Consider the following 14,468-nt stretch of genomic DNA (forward strand, 5'->3'; position numbering starts at 1 on the left):
AGAATAAGACAAATCACTTAGCTGATCACAACTATGCACTTAAAATTAATACCATTCAAGAGATAAAAGTCATATCACACAACTGCTACAGAAACTCCAGCCTTACCAAGGAATACCTAGAAAGTTCATTCAAAGACAGCATCTTATGTTTACAAGAAATCAACATCAATACGTTAATACAAGCTGAAATAACCAACAAAATTATAACCAATGAAGACAACGCGATAATTATACCTAAAGATTTCAGTATAATTAATACTTGCAAATTCAACAACAAAATAATCACAACAAAAATAAGAATCAAACACCTTATCATGGTAATTATCAATGTACACATCTTTCCAACGAAAGTAATTGAAACAAGACGAACCCTGAATACGATAGAGGCCATCATAAATGAGCATAAACACACACCAACAGTCCTAGCCGGTGACTTCAACATGGAAACATATCTTTGGGCTCCAACAAGAAAAATAACAAATGGACAAGGTATTACTTACAGAAAGAAGCTTGAGACATGGATCTCATCACTTGAAGTAAAACTAACATCAGTACTTGAACCCAATGAACAAAACTACACAAGAATTCAAAGGAATCCTTACGCCATCTCATACATTGATGCTATTTTAATCAATGAAAACGTTATAAAGAAAGATGCACATATTGAAGATACCTCATTATCAGATCACAGAAAGATCTCAGCCCACTTAGAGATAAGAGGGACTAAAAAACCTTTCACTCAAGATAAAATCATCAAATTCAAAAACTACAAAACCAAACAATACAACCTTGATCACGACATTACCGCAAACAAACTAAACCTAGCAGTCAAACACATTATAAAACACCCAAACAAAGTAGGAAAAAGAATCAAACAACCAACTCAAACCAGAAGATTTCAAAAACTAAGAAAAAGAGAAAAGGAAAACAATGCTAAAGCCTACGCTATTATCAAACACAAACAAAAACTTTTCAACATCAGTCAAATTCTCAAAGAAAGCAAATGCTCCAAGAAAAAATGGAACATCATCAACAAATATATAATACAGAAAAGTGAAAGACAAAGCATTGAAGAAATATCACAAAATAACCAAAAAGTACAACAAAGCATCGAAGAAACACTCAGTACCTACAAATATCACAAAATAAAGACCAAAGAAGACCGAGAAATACAAATAACAAACAACGGACTTACCATGAATGAAATAAAACTCATTGAAAAATGGAAATCAAAGACATCATCAGGCTTTGCCGATGATTTTACCAAACGCTCTTGGAATCAACTCATTAATAACAACAAATATTATATCATCAAACTAATAAACACCATCTTCAAAGCAGGATACATACCAAAAATAGCCAAAATCTCTGGAGTCACTTTCCTAATCAAACCCGACGGCTTCTCAATCAGACAAATTAGGCTACAACCCCATCTAATGAAAATAATAGACAAAATATTAACCATGAGGGTACAAAATAGGATTGAGGAAATGATTAAAAACAATCAATTTGCCTACATGGAAAACAAATGCTCAGTGGACGCCATAATAACACTTAATGAACTAATAACCAAACAAGATGCTGTCATCAAAATGGACATTACAAAAGCATTTGACAACATTGATCGAACAGCCATCTACAAAACCGTTGAAAAACACCTTGATGAACAGACAGTCATACTCATCAAATCATTCTGCGAAGACAGATGGGTGAAAACCAGATTCGACAATTGCAACTACTTCAAAAAAGATGATCGAGGAGTACCTCAAGGATCAAGTCTTGGACCATTGCTATACATCATAGGAATGGAAAAAGCACTCAACAACTTAAAATGGAAAAGATACAGATTCGTGGCTTATGCCGACGATCTCGCCATCATTCATCCTATTGACAGAATCAAAAAAAGTTTTCACTTCATCATCAAAGATGTTGAAAACGCATTCAATACTATAAATTTAGAAATTAATCAAACCAAAACCTCGATTCATACACACACAAAACAACAAGCCAACGAACTTAAACAACATCTCCCAAATATAAAGATTGATCATGAAATAAACTTCTTGGGATACTCATTCAACTCCAAAATTGATGAAATCAAAATTGAAAAACTCTTTGAAAAAGCAATTAGACCCATCAAATACTCAACTAACATCATACAAAGACTTGACCATAAAAACCAACAAATGATAATGAACGCTTTCACTGCATCAGCCTTCGACAATATTGTCTTCCAAACAGTAAAAGAGTACAGCACCCAAGGACTCAATAAAATGTATCAAGTAATAAAATGGGCGAACACACAAATCAATAATCTACTCGGCTACAAACGGACAGGATCCTGGACCAGTCTATACATCAAAGGCTTCCAGAATCCACTACTCAACAAAATCACCTTCATTCTGTCAAGAATCTTTGAACACGAACTACAAGAAAAATACCTACTGACAAGAGAACTGAATATTCAAAAAAGACTCATCTTCAACGAGACAATACCCAAATCAGACTTTGAAAAGAGAATGAAAATCTCAAATCCTGCCACACATAAAATCATCAACCACAGAGGCAGCAAAATGAACATTATCATGAACAATGAAATTAAAACATTTGACATTAAAAACAGCAAATCACTACAACAAAAACTAACCACCGGAATTTTCATTATCACTGAATCGATATACAACAACACCATTGAAAAAGCTCACATACACATTCCAATCACTATAACCAGCAAACTTCAGATCAAAATTATTAGAATCATTCTTAATAAAATTAAAAATCTTGGTTGGACCTGGGAACCCTTGGAATTGGAATGGAGTGATGGCGAGATGAGCAGGAATCCGGAGGAACACGAAGCCATAAAGAGAATGACAGACATCACGAAAGAAATACAAGAGAAATTGGAGACCTTACTCAGCTTTAAAATTCGAGAGGAAAAACCTTCCATCATCATCTTTAACCCCTTTCTCACGATTGAAGACAGACCATCGATAGGAGGAAAGTCAATAAGATTTTTTGTCGAAATGACCAAAACCATACTAATGAACATACATCAAATCAAATGCTGCGATAAAGGAAATGGAACTCTAAAACATCTCCTAGAAGAATGCTCAAACACAAATCGACTCTTAGAGACAGATAACTTCAACATCATATCAACGACGAACAATCAAAAGAAAATTCTCGCCTCACTCATCAACATTATAAAAAACTTACCCAACCTCATCCCCAACACACTCAAAACATACATAACATCATATACAACATATCAACTTAACTTAATTAATAACTCTAATTTTATTACAGATCCAAATGAACCATCGGAATAACCATCTTCTAATTAATCCTCATCATTTAATCTACTTCTTCTTCTCTAATAATACATCGCAATACTTTATTTCTCTATCTGTATAAGGCGGCGATGCCTTTAAAATGGGAAGCTTAAATGCCTTCCTGGTTGCTTTTCTCATCCAGAGAAAGTTAACACCCCTGTATAAGACAGGCTCTTCTGGGAAATAGTACTTCTTTCTTTATTCACTCAATCTAGTAAATTTATAAGGTCTTTAAATAATGATTATGATCTACTCAAATTAATAATTTGTTTAAATTTCGTTTCTGTCAATCAATTCAGCCATCTATTGTGTCTAATCAATTATTTAATAAAACTAAATATCCACAAAGTCATACTAACTTCACATTTACTGTTTGGCAAAGCCTATCACCTTAAACTTCAGGTAAGAAATCTCTAAAATTACTTAGATTTTCTCAATCTCGTATTGATTTAATATTTAATTAAATTGTAGAAATGTCAGATTCATGTATTAGTCGATGCTATATTTGTATATTTGTAATCCGTCCATGCAAGGTGATATAGTGTTTCTTATCCCTTACAGTTACCGAGTTGTAAGTATTATACTTGGAATGCTATGTATGTGCTATTCACATTCTCAGGTATTAATTGTTTATTCTCTCTTTGTTGTCGTTCTTTTACTTGTTGAGTGTACTAATTTCCGGTGACCAATTTATAAATTTACTCTCAATTAGATTCTCCAGTCCATAAAACTTGGAAATCATTCATACTAAACACAAAAATTAGGTTCATGTTCCAAGTAAATGTTTTTTTCAATCCAACCTTTAAAAAATTTTCCTTTGTAGCCTCTTGCTCTGTTTACTTCTTTATCCTTAATGAATTTAATAGCCAAACGTATCTATTTCTATTTTTTTATCATGAGCTGGTCAAATTTTCTTATAATCAAGCCATAATAATAATAAGATGATTTAAATATTTTTAATATAATGATATAATGAGCTTTTGTGTTCCATCAGATGATAACCAAGTTATGCTATTGAAATGGAACAAAGAGATGAGAAAGTGATCGTTAGTAGACTCATTCAATCAAAGATAGACGTAACGAAGAAATTTCACATGTTTTAATAGTCACTCCATTCTAAAGATGATCTAATTTCATTTGATTCAAGATGATTGAAAGTTTAATTTCGAAGAGTATTAAATGAAAATTATCAAGGGAATGTTGCTAGTAGCATATGCGTCGCTAGTGTCGTACTCTCTGTAGCATTTTATTTGTTTCACTTTTTTACCGACAACTTTTTTTATTAACAATATATAAATGTAATTAATTTTGTTTTAATTTCTCTCTATTTCAGATTAAGATGTGATCTTATACAGTTTAATGCACATCTTAACTCTCCTTGGTCATTATGCGTGATTATATTATTTATACTTTGCACTAAAATCATCTAAAGGCCAAAAAATGAGTAAATCCGAGAGAATGGTACGAAAATTGGTAAGTAATTTATTTGTTTACTGATTTTTGCATATCTAATTTTAAATCTTGTTTGGAATTTTCAGAGAGCCCGTGAAAGGCGGCGCTATACAGAAGAGTTTGGGGATGAAGAGATCGAAGGAGCTCGAATGTTTGATGTGGAGGAAAAATTGGTGTCCGATAAATTTGACAAGTTATTTGTCAAAGAGATGAAAGGTGAAGGTATGTGGTGAAATATTTTAATTCATATTTTATGAAATTGTAAACTTTAGCATATTTTATATTTTAATTTTCCTCATTATTTCAGAGCTTAATTTAAAGTATATTCAAGAGCATGGATTTGATAGCCCAATTGTTATAAAAAATACAAAAGGTCTGGGACTGAAAATGCCTGACACAAATTTTACGGTGTCTGATGTGCGACAATGTGTTGGCAGTCGTCGAATTCTGGATGTAATGGATGTAACTACTCAAAAGGATTTCGAAATGACCATGAAAGAATGGTGTCAATATTATGAAAATCCGGTTCGGGATAGACTTCTCAACGTGATTAGCCTGGAGTTCAGTCACACAAAGCTTGATTCAATGGTTGAATCTCCAACAATTGTCCGTCAGGTTGACTGGGTTGATTGGGTTTGGCCAAGACATCTTAAACTTCAGCAAACTGTTTCCACCAATTCAATTGGTGATATGAAATACCCTAAAGTACAAAAGTAATTATGATGCTATATTATATTGAATGTTTCCTTTTACTAATCGATCTCATCTTTTTTAGATATTGTCTCATGAGTGTCAAAGGCTGCTATACAGATTTTCACATTGATTTCGGAGGTACTTCAGTTTGGTATCACATACTGAAAGGTCAAAAAGTTTTTTGGCTCATTCCTCCCAGTGAAAGAAACATTCAACTTTTCGAGCAATGGGTCCTATCTGGTAAACAAAGTGATATATTTTTTGGAGATACTGTTGAACAATGTGCTCGTATCAGATTATATGATGGTTATACATTTTTCATACCAACTGGATGGATTCATGCTGTTTATACAACCGAAGATTCGCTTGTTTTTGGTGGAAATTTTCTACACAGCTTTGCAATTGAAAAACAACTTCGGATAGCACAAGTTGAAGATATAACTAAAGTTCCTGCAAAATTTCGTTATCCATTTTACCACGAAATGCTTTGGTATGTTCTTCAAAGATATGTTTATTGTTTAACTGGTAAATCACATTTGACGGTTGATGTCGATGGTAATCCTCTAAGTGAGGGCTCATCAGCTAACACCAACAATTTATCATTATATAGTAATAGTTTGATTAAATCTAAAAATGGTCAGCATGCTCATTTAACATCTTTTGAGTTGAATGGATTGAAAGCTATTATAATGTGGCTTGGTCGATTAACCGGAAATAAACGTGCAGTACCAGAACTCATTCAGAATCCCGAAGCTCTTTTAAACGATGCCAAATTATTGGTAGATGACCATGGAAATGATAATCATAAATTGGCTGTTACTGGTCATCCTTTGTTATTTTGGAACTATGGTAGAAATAAATCGAATGTAAATCCAATTGATAATTTAAGCAGTCATCTAAATTCAAGTCTATCTTTTCCCGCAATTTCATCTTCGTCACCTTTTTCATCGACATTAATTTCAAATTCATCTTCACCCCTGTCTACATCGACATCTTCATCCTCATTGCTATCATCGTCTCATACCACAACACCCTCATCAACTTTACCGACATCAACTTCTATTTCATCTTCATCGAACCTTTCTATCACAGCCCAATTAAGACAGATTAAAAATACATCTTTTACATCAGCATTCCACTTATCAAAATCAACTTCAACAACTTCTCAATCAGAAACTTCCACCCGACCTGAATCTCCTCCGACTCGACCTCTCTCTTCCAATCAGTACTCTATAAATTTAACACAACTTACTAAGCCACTTGATCAAATTCCACAATCATTTGCCCAATTAATTGCAGCTACCGGAGTTGGCAACCAAAATCGATTCAATTCCCCATCTCTTGTACCATCAAACAACAATAATGTTAATAATAATTTATTGATGGGTTTTAATAACAGCGCGAGTTCAACATTACCCACTGCAACCATCTCTAGCACATCGATTAATGTCGTGAATACTCAAGCCTCGGAATTAATTGTCCAAAAACCTAATACAGACACATATGTTGTAGCTATTGATTCATCAGATTTTTCAAGTGGTGATATGTCTAAAGTCGATCTGGCCGGAGGTAAAAACAATCCATTAAATGACTCGGCTCGCAGACGACGTACTCGCTGTAAGAAATGTGAAGCTTGTTTAAGAGCTGATTGTGGTGATTGCCATTTTTGTCGAGATATGAAAAAATTTGGCGGTCCAGGGCGGATGAAACAATCTTGTATTGCTCGTCAATGTTTAGCTCCTGTGCTACCTCACACTGCATGCTGTATTATTTGTGGACGTGATGGATGGGAAAAAATGATGCCAACCTCAATCGATTCAGAGGCTCAATCAAGTCTTCTCGAGTGTTCAAAATGCTGGGAAATTGTCCATCCATCTTGTTTGAAGGAAAAAAATCCTTCTCTCAATATTGAAGGTGTTATGAGTGATGAGCTTCCCAATAGTTGGGAATGTCCTAAATGTATTGCTTCCATCAAATTTATGACCAACGCTATAAAGTTTAACGCCTCTAATAAACTGACAACAGTAACAACATCAACATCGATAACAGGAACAAGTTCAAAACCAGCCAATCTTTCCGTCTCTATTGAGAAACCATTTATTCAACAAAATTCATCAACCTTGAAAACTCAAGCTCCACCAAGCCAAGATGTTTATGATTTTCATACCGGTGACGTTTTACCTGAAGCTACATGTAAAAGGGTAAGTTCAAACGACACTGGTTTATAAACGATGAGTTGATGATCATTGATTAATTATTTGATATTGTCATTCACAGGCTCGTTTTGATGAAGCAATGGAACGGAGACATCTCTTTGAAGAAAATAATAATAGTGTCAAAAACTCGGAAACGACTGATGAGGAAAGTGATAGTACAATTACAAGTAACAGTAATAGTGCCTCAAATAATGGAAGTATCAGTGGAAAGGATAAATTATCAATTATATCATCTACACCTTCATTGACCAATACTTCAAAGAAAACAAATGACTCTCATGTACGATCGTGTGCTCGTTTCCCACTTTTACAAGAAGCCATCAAAAAACAGAGTCAAGAAAAGAAAGCCTCAGAATCTGAAAAGAAAACATCATCAAAGTCATTATCTGAATCATCATCTACCTCAAAAGGCTCACGGGCCAATAAAAAGCATCACCAAAGTGCTCGAGATCGTCTTTTCAAGAGTCTTAAAGGACTCAAAAAGAATTCCGAAATGGTCAGATATTCTTCAAATTACAATGGAATGTCATCATTAAATAAAAAACTACCCTTCAAAACCGGATCACCCTCTAATGGCATGAGCTCTTCTGCCTCGAATGGACCTTCCAATACTCCAAGTCCTATATTATCTCGATCAACTGTAGATTCTCCAGCATCGACATCAACTCCACCACCATCTGGACTGAAAGCCACCAACAGTACAGATGTTATCATGAAAGAATCCACAAAAGAATCTGAAGACTTAAAGTACAAAAAAGCTGATCAATATATGTTTGACGACGATACTGATAATGAAATTGAAGAGAAGGAAAATTCAATGGCAACCTCGGATGATGCCAGCTCAATTATTGAACAAGATTTCCGGCCAAATGATCCACCCAAGATTGTTGTGGGAACCAAAAGTGATGGTGAAAATTTAATCAAACCAAAATACGTTGTTAGACCAGCACCATTACCGGAAGATTTATCGGATGATGATGAAACCGAGGAAGGGACTGATGTGGATGATACAAGTGAAGATGAAAGTGAACGGTCTAAAGTAAAGAAAAAATTTGTCAAAAAATTAAATCGTAAAGTCCAAGGTGATCTGAACATCGCTCGAGAAGTTATCTTACCAGTTTTCAGGTATTTACCCTTAACTGATCTCATGAATTGCATGTATGTTTGCCGAAAATGGAATACTTGGTCAATGGATCCCGTTCTTTGGAAATTTCTTGACTTAACTCGTAAAAAGATCACTTATTTTGCTTTAATTGGAATTGTTCGCCGTCAACCTTTACATCTCAACCTTTCTTGGACTAATATTTCAAAACGACAATTAGCTTGGCTGATGGCGCGTCTTCCGCAACTGCAAACCCTCAATTTAACCGGATCATCAGCTGCATCAATTTCAGCTCTTTGTTCCTGTAACTGTCCACTTTTACGGAAAATCGATCTTTCTTGGGTTGATTCGCTTAATGATAATCTTATAAAAGATCTTCTCTCATATCCAAGTGACTCAAGACCAGGTCTTCTGGAGACCAAAACTCGATTACGCCTTTTAACTGATATTTCAGTCGCTGGCTCAGATATTAGTGACGTTTCTATCCGATTGCTGTGCAATCATTTGCCCCAACTCACTCGAATCGATTTAAGTAACTGTCAAAAGGTGACAGACATGGGAGTTGGATTTCTAGGAGCGTCAAAAGCGTCCAAGCTTGTAGCTTTGAACCTTTCTTCGTGTTCAAATATTTCTGATGCAAGTTTGGACGCTCTTAAAAGATGCACAAATATTGTACATCTTGATGTTCGTGACTGTAGTCAAGTATCCACAATTGCTTGTCAAAAATTTATTGCCACTTCATCCTCTAAAACAAGGCTAATGATGAAACAAACGAAGCTCATAGTTGCTCGTAATCAACGTAATCCACTTTAATTTATTGGTATAATTTTGAAATTATATTTAAATCAACTCTTTATCTGAAATTACTTTCTTATATTTACAGCTGTATTTAAATAAGCGATCTCAAAATGAATTGAATATAATTTTTCTTTGTAATCCTCTTCTCTTTTTTTTGATTAAATTCAAAAGCTTGATTGTAAATCATTCAATTTGTACATCATGAATATATTTAGGTAGATAGTGTACCTCATTACCCAAACAAATAGTTAATACATTAAACATTTATTGTTATAAAATCTTATTGCGTTTAATATCAAATTAATTTAAATACAATTTTCAAAGCTTGACATTCATTCAATAGATTAAAAGCTGAATAAGAAGTGAATCAGAATAAACTTGCTCCGTCGAGTCTTGTCCTATTCATGTGTAAAGACTGAAAACCTTATATTTTACATTTCCTTCAAACATAATCTCCTTAGTACAATAATGGGAATTAAACCATTTTTAATCTAGAATAATATATCTGTTGATTAAATTGAACTTGTTTTGAATTTGACTGAAAAATATCGCAGTAATTAATATCAATAATAAAACATTATTCAAAAATGTTTATATCTGCTCTATTTAATGTGGACAATGGTTATTTGGAAGGTTTGCTTCGTGGATTTAAATGCGGTATATTGAAACAATCAGATTATATTAATTTGGTTCAGTGTGACTCTTTAGATGGTAAGTAAATAATTATCATTGTAAATATTATCATTAATAATTTTTTATCATATTTTGTCTGTTACTAGATCTTAAGATTCATTTACAAAGCACTGATTATGGCAGCTTTTTGGCCAATGAACCATCACCTTTGGCTGTTTCAGTGATTGAAGATAAATTGAGGGAAAAAATGGTCACTGAATTTCACCATATTCGCAATCAAGCTGTTGAACCTTTGGCTACATTCCTTGATTATATCACTTATTCCTACATGATTGACAATATAATTCTTCTGATAACTGGAACACTCCATCAACGACCAATACCTGAATTAATTGATAAATGTCATCCTCTTGGACGCTTCGATCAAATGGAGGCAATTAATGTGGCAACTACTCCTGCTGATTTGTACAATGCTATTCTTGTTGATACACCATTGGCTCCATTTTTTGTTGATTGTCTCTCCGAACAAGATATGGATGAAATGAATATTGAAATTATCCGAAATACACTATACAAAGCATATCTTGAAAGCTTCTACAAATTTTGTCAAGATGAGATTGGAGGTACAACTGGGGAAGTTATGTGTGAAATTTTAGGTAAAATAATCTCTTTTCTTATTTAAATTCATTGTATTAAATTTTATGTTTTATTTGATTATTATAGCATTTGAAGCAGATAGACGAGCTTTTATCATAACCATAAATTCATTTGGAACTGAATTAAGTAGAGAAGATCGAACTAAATTGTACCCTCGATGTGGTAAACTAAATCCTGATGGTTTAGCAGCTTTGGGTAGATGCGATGATTATGATCAGGTCCATGCGGTTGCTGACTTTTATTCAGATTATCATTCAATATTTGAATCAGGGGCAGGACAAGGAGATGTCGATGAGAAAACATTGGAAGATAAATTCTTTGAATATGAAGTTAAACTAAATGTTAATGCATTTATGCTTCAATTTCATTTTGGTGTCTTCTATTCTTATCTTAAATTGAAAGAACAAGAATGCCGGAATATTATTTGGATTGCTGAATGTATCGCCCAACGCATACATACAATTAAACGCGAACATTACATTCCAATATTTTAAACAAGTAAAAATGTATTTAAGTAAAGATCATCTTGTGTTTGGATCGTTTGCTGTATCAACTAACCATCTTATCCAAAGAGTAAATGCAGAGAGTTATCCTCTTTGATCTTATCTGGAATTCTGCAAAATCAGCTAAAACTGTTGGCTGAATCATCGATTCATATTATTACCGATGTTTTGGTTTCGACGTGTCTTTAAATAAAAAATGTTGATAGATTTAAGTTAACGATTATTAAATAATATAGCTAAATATATCGGAAAAACTGACTCAAGTTAAAAATCAAAATACAAAGCAAACTAATTCGGTGATTAATTCGGATTCATTCAAGGAAACACTTTTTGCTTTTTATTCTTTATTGTATGAGAAAGTAGCCAAATTTGAAAAAGACCCATCAAAGCATCCTTTGGTTTACCAAAAATTATGCAGATATCTAGGATTATCACAAGCGCTCGTAATTTTTCCACAAATGGATACAGTCCGACAATCAGGAAAAGTGTATTGTTCCTATATAGATCAAATTATACCTCACATCTCTTTGGAATTGATAAAAAAAATGGAACTGTTTCCCATTCAAGCAAGAGCTGGAAACGGAAATCTAACCTTACCTTTCAAATCAACAAGCAGAGAAAATTTCTGCACTAAACTCAACACTCATCATCACGAAATAATGAATGGTCGACTCTTGGATGTTTTCAAAGACAATCGTTTGAAAGACTTTGTAAATTATGGGCTGATCGAAAGAGGTGGCTTTGGTCGTGTATATGCCATGCAAAATTTAACAGACAGATGTTTTTATGCCATTAAACTAATTCCTTTCAAGAGTAGAGACCAAATTCAGGCCGCAAAGATTGTGCAAGAAGTTATCCTTTTTGCTAATCTGCCAACCCACCAAAACATAGTCAGCTACAAAGGTTCTTGGGTGGAAAGTTATGTGAAAAGCTTTGTTCTTCCAGAAAATTCACCTCAAAGTAAAGGGCGACCTGTTAATAGAGTCCGCATTTTTGAAGCTTAATTGCAATATGATAGAATTATTTAATCTAATTTTTTTAAGAAAATTGAATAGATACAAGTCTAAAAATTAGAATTTTTCATTCGGTGCATAAAAATATTCTTTTTCTACTGAATAATCTGAGTTCTTGCTTGAGTCCGGAAAAAAACTTTTGCGCAAATGTTTTTTTCGATTTTATTGAATAAATTCTGCAAAATTTTTCTAATGAATCCAAATTTTTGCTCAATTGTGTCTTTTTTAATGCTGATTCTTATGTTGTGTCCTAATCAGTCCAAAACTTTTAATTGACCTTGCTATCGGTGAAATAGGTTGCGAGAGTTTCAGCTTTTTGTCGTTACTCATTTTCTCTATGTGTTTTTAACATGGGTTTGGCAAACTATTTTTAAAAAGAGCTAATTTAAAGCCCATTTAAGAAAAGACGTCGTATTTAATTACGATTAATTATATATTAAATTAAAGAGCATAAATTTGTGATTAAAATGCTGTATTATTTGTCTGGGTACGACATCCCTAACTTGCTGAAATTGCCGAATCCTCAAGAGGACTTTACTAACAGGTCGCCCTTTACTAAAAATATAGAGAAATTAGTTCCATTTGATTCATCGTCATCTTCATCATCTTCAGAATCTCATAATTCAAATTTAAGCTTATCAAAATTACCATTAGCAGCATTGACAAAAAAGCACGAATTATCAGTCCAGTCATCTAATTCAGCTTTTTTCAGATACTCACCCACTCCAAAGATTATCCCATCGAAATCCTATGACTCTTTACTAGCAGAACTTCCATCCAGATTTTCATCGGAACTTTTACCCGAGACTTCCTCGCCATTTTCGGAATTTTCAACTCACTATGAAGAATCTGAAGAATCTGAATATTCCGAATATCCAACTCAATCTGAACAATCTGAACAACCAATTCAATCTGAAGTGATACCAGAACTTAAAGTTGAAAAGGGATCAAAGAAAAGCTCAGATATTACAAAAGCTCCTGTGTTATATTGTGTTTTATTCATCCAAATGGAACTTTGTAAATTTAACTTAAGAACTTGGATCGACAAACGGAATGCTGAACTAATAAATAGTACTTCTGTAGATTATGATGCTGCAATTGATATAATGATTCAAATTTTAAGAGGTGTTCAACATCTTCATGAGCATAATTTAATTCATCGTGATATTAAGCCCCAAAATATTCTTTTTTCTTCTGCTGGAGTAGTTAAAATTGCTGACTTCGGACTAACCACCATTAACGATCTTCCGGAAAGTATTGCAGATGTAGCCAAGAAAGGTCAAGGAAAAAAACGAAAGCGTACTCAAGGATTAGGTACGAAAACCTACTCTGCCCCTGAACAACTCAAGAGTACTTCGTATGGTCGTAAAGCAGATATCTATAGCTTTGGTCTGATCGCTTTTGAGTTACTCTATCCCTTTTCACGGATATGGAAAGAGCAGACCGATTTGAGCAGCTTAAAGCTTTACAAATTTTACCCGATGAATTGACTAAACACAAGTGCCTTGCTGATCTAATCTTAAAAACTGTACAAAATGACCCAGATGCCAGACCTGAAGCATCAGAAATATTAGATAACGAAGAGATTATACGTTATGGTTGGAAAATTAATCTTAATCAACCATCGTACTCAGATTTGGTAATCCTAGTCAAAAATTTGAGCAACAAAGTGACTGAACTGACGGATATTGTCAAATCTCAAGATGAAGAGATAAAAGAATTGAAGAAACAGTTGAATCTCAGTGAAACTGATTCAAGTAAAGAGAAAGCACAAGGAGAGGAATGAAATCAAAGAGATTAATCACTAGTTTTTAATTATTAAATGTCGATTTATATGTACATATTTTTGGTCTGACACCAAATGATTAGTAAATGAACATGAATAATTTTTGTTCAAACATTTTGACATGAAAACTTCTGTCTCAATTTTATTCCTTTTACTTCGTAAGATTGTTTAACATTTGTGTTGAAAAATTAATTTAAAAAATTCAAGTTTAGAATTTGCAAATCACAAGTATTTGGTATTGAATGTTCAGCATAAATCCAAAAATACCATCATGTCGTATCAA

At 33.5% G+C, this 14,468-nt stretch overlaps 3 protein-coding genes across 4 annotated transcripts; all 3 read left to right on the forward strand.

Annotated features, from left to right (window-relative positions):
- Window positions 1-6: 6 nt before the first annotated feature.
- Window positions 7-3,528, forward strand: LOC149093590 (uncharacterized). The gene has a single exon (XM_089269504.1). It carries the CDS (start codon window positions 315-317, stop codon window positions 3,327-3,329), a length of 3,015 nt encoding a protein of 1,004 aa, XP_089125630.1. The 5' UTR covers window positions 7-314; the 3' UTR covers window positions 3,330-3,528.
- On the forward strand, window positions 3,520-9,871 carry Kdm2 (Lysine demethylase 2). 2 transcript variants are annotated; one of them, XM_015932323.3, is made up of 6 exons: window positions 3,520-3,734; window positions 4,666-4,805; window positions 4,871-5,006; window positions 5,092-5,497; window positions 5,560-7,678; window positions 7,755-9,871. In XM_015932323.3, exons 2-6 carry the CDS (start codon window positions 4,773-4,775, stop codon window positions 9,606-9,608), a joined length of 4,548 nt encoding a protein of 1,515 aa, XP_015787809.1. In that variant the 5' UTR covers window positions 3,520-3,734; window positions 4,666-4,772; the 3' UTR covers window positions 9,609-9,871. The 2 variants fall into 2 exon arrangements, with proteins under 2 accessions (XP_015787809.1, XP_089125628.1); XM_089269502.1 differs by lacking the exon at window positions 3,520-3,734 and adding an exon at window positions 3,845-3,951.
- A 141-nt stretch (window positions 9,872-10,012) lies between these two features.
- On the forward strand, window positions 10,013-12,195 carry LOC107364942 (V-type proton ATPase subunit d-like). The gene is made up of 3 exons (XM_015932397.3): window positions 10,013-10,304; window positions 10,373-10,882; window positions 10,950-12,195. The coding sequence occupies exons 1-3, from the start codon at window positions 10,181-10,183 to the stop codon at window positions 11,375-11,377; spliced, it is 1,062 nt and encodes a 353-aa protein (XP_015787883.1). The 5' UTR covers window positions 10,013-10,180; the 3' UTR covers window positions 11,378-12,195.
- Window positions 12,196-14,468: the final 2,273 nt, after the last annotated feature.

Source organism: Tetranychus urticae, chromosome 3 (assembly GCF_039701765.1).
Source record: "Tetranychus urticae isolate SD_2017Ah chromosome 3, NJAU_TeUrti_SD_1.0, whole genome shotgun sequence".
Classification (NCBI taxonomy): Eukaryota; Metazoa; Arthropoda; class Arachnida; order Trombidiformes; family Tetranychidae; genus Tetranychus; species Tetranychus urticae.

Bases quoted from the DNA above. Each gene is read 5' to 3' on its own strand.
- LOC149093590 (XM_089269504.1), top strand. From the start codon at position 315: ATGGTAATTATCAATGTACACATCTTTCCAACGAAAGTAATTGAAACA.
- LOC107364942 (XM_015932397.3), top strand. From the start codon at position 10,181: ATGTTTATATCTGCTCTATTTAATGTGGACAATGGTTATTTGGAAGGT. The intron at 10,305-10,372 runs GTAAGTAAATAA...GTCTGTTACTAG, and splicing joins TCAGTGTGACTCTTTAGATG to ATCTTAAGATTCATTTACAA. The intron at 10,883-10,949 runs GTAAAATAATCT...TGATTATTATAG, and splicing joins AGTTATGTGTGAAATTTTAG to CATTTGAAGCAGATAGACGA.
- Kdm2 (XM_015932323.3), top strand. From the start codon at position 4,773: ATGAGTAAATCCGAGAGAATGGTACGAAAATTG. The intron at 4,806-4,870 runs GTAAGTAATTTA...TGGAATTTTCAG, and splicing joins AGAGAATGGTACGAAAATTG to AGAGCCCGTGAAAGGCGGCG. The intron at 7,679-7,754 runs GTAAGTTCAAAC...TGTCATTCACAG, and splicing joins CTGAAGCTACATGTAAAAGG to GCTCGTTTTGATGAAGCAAT.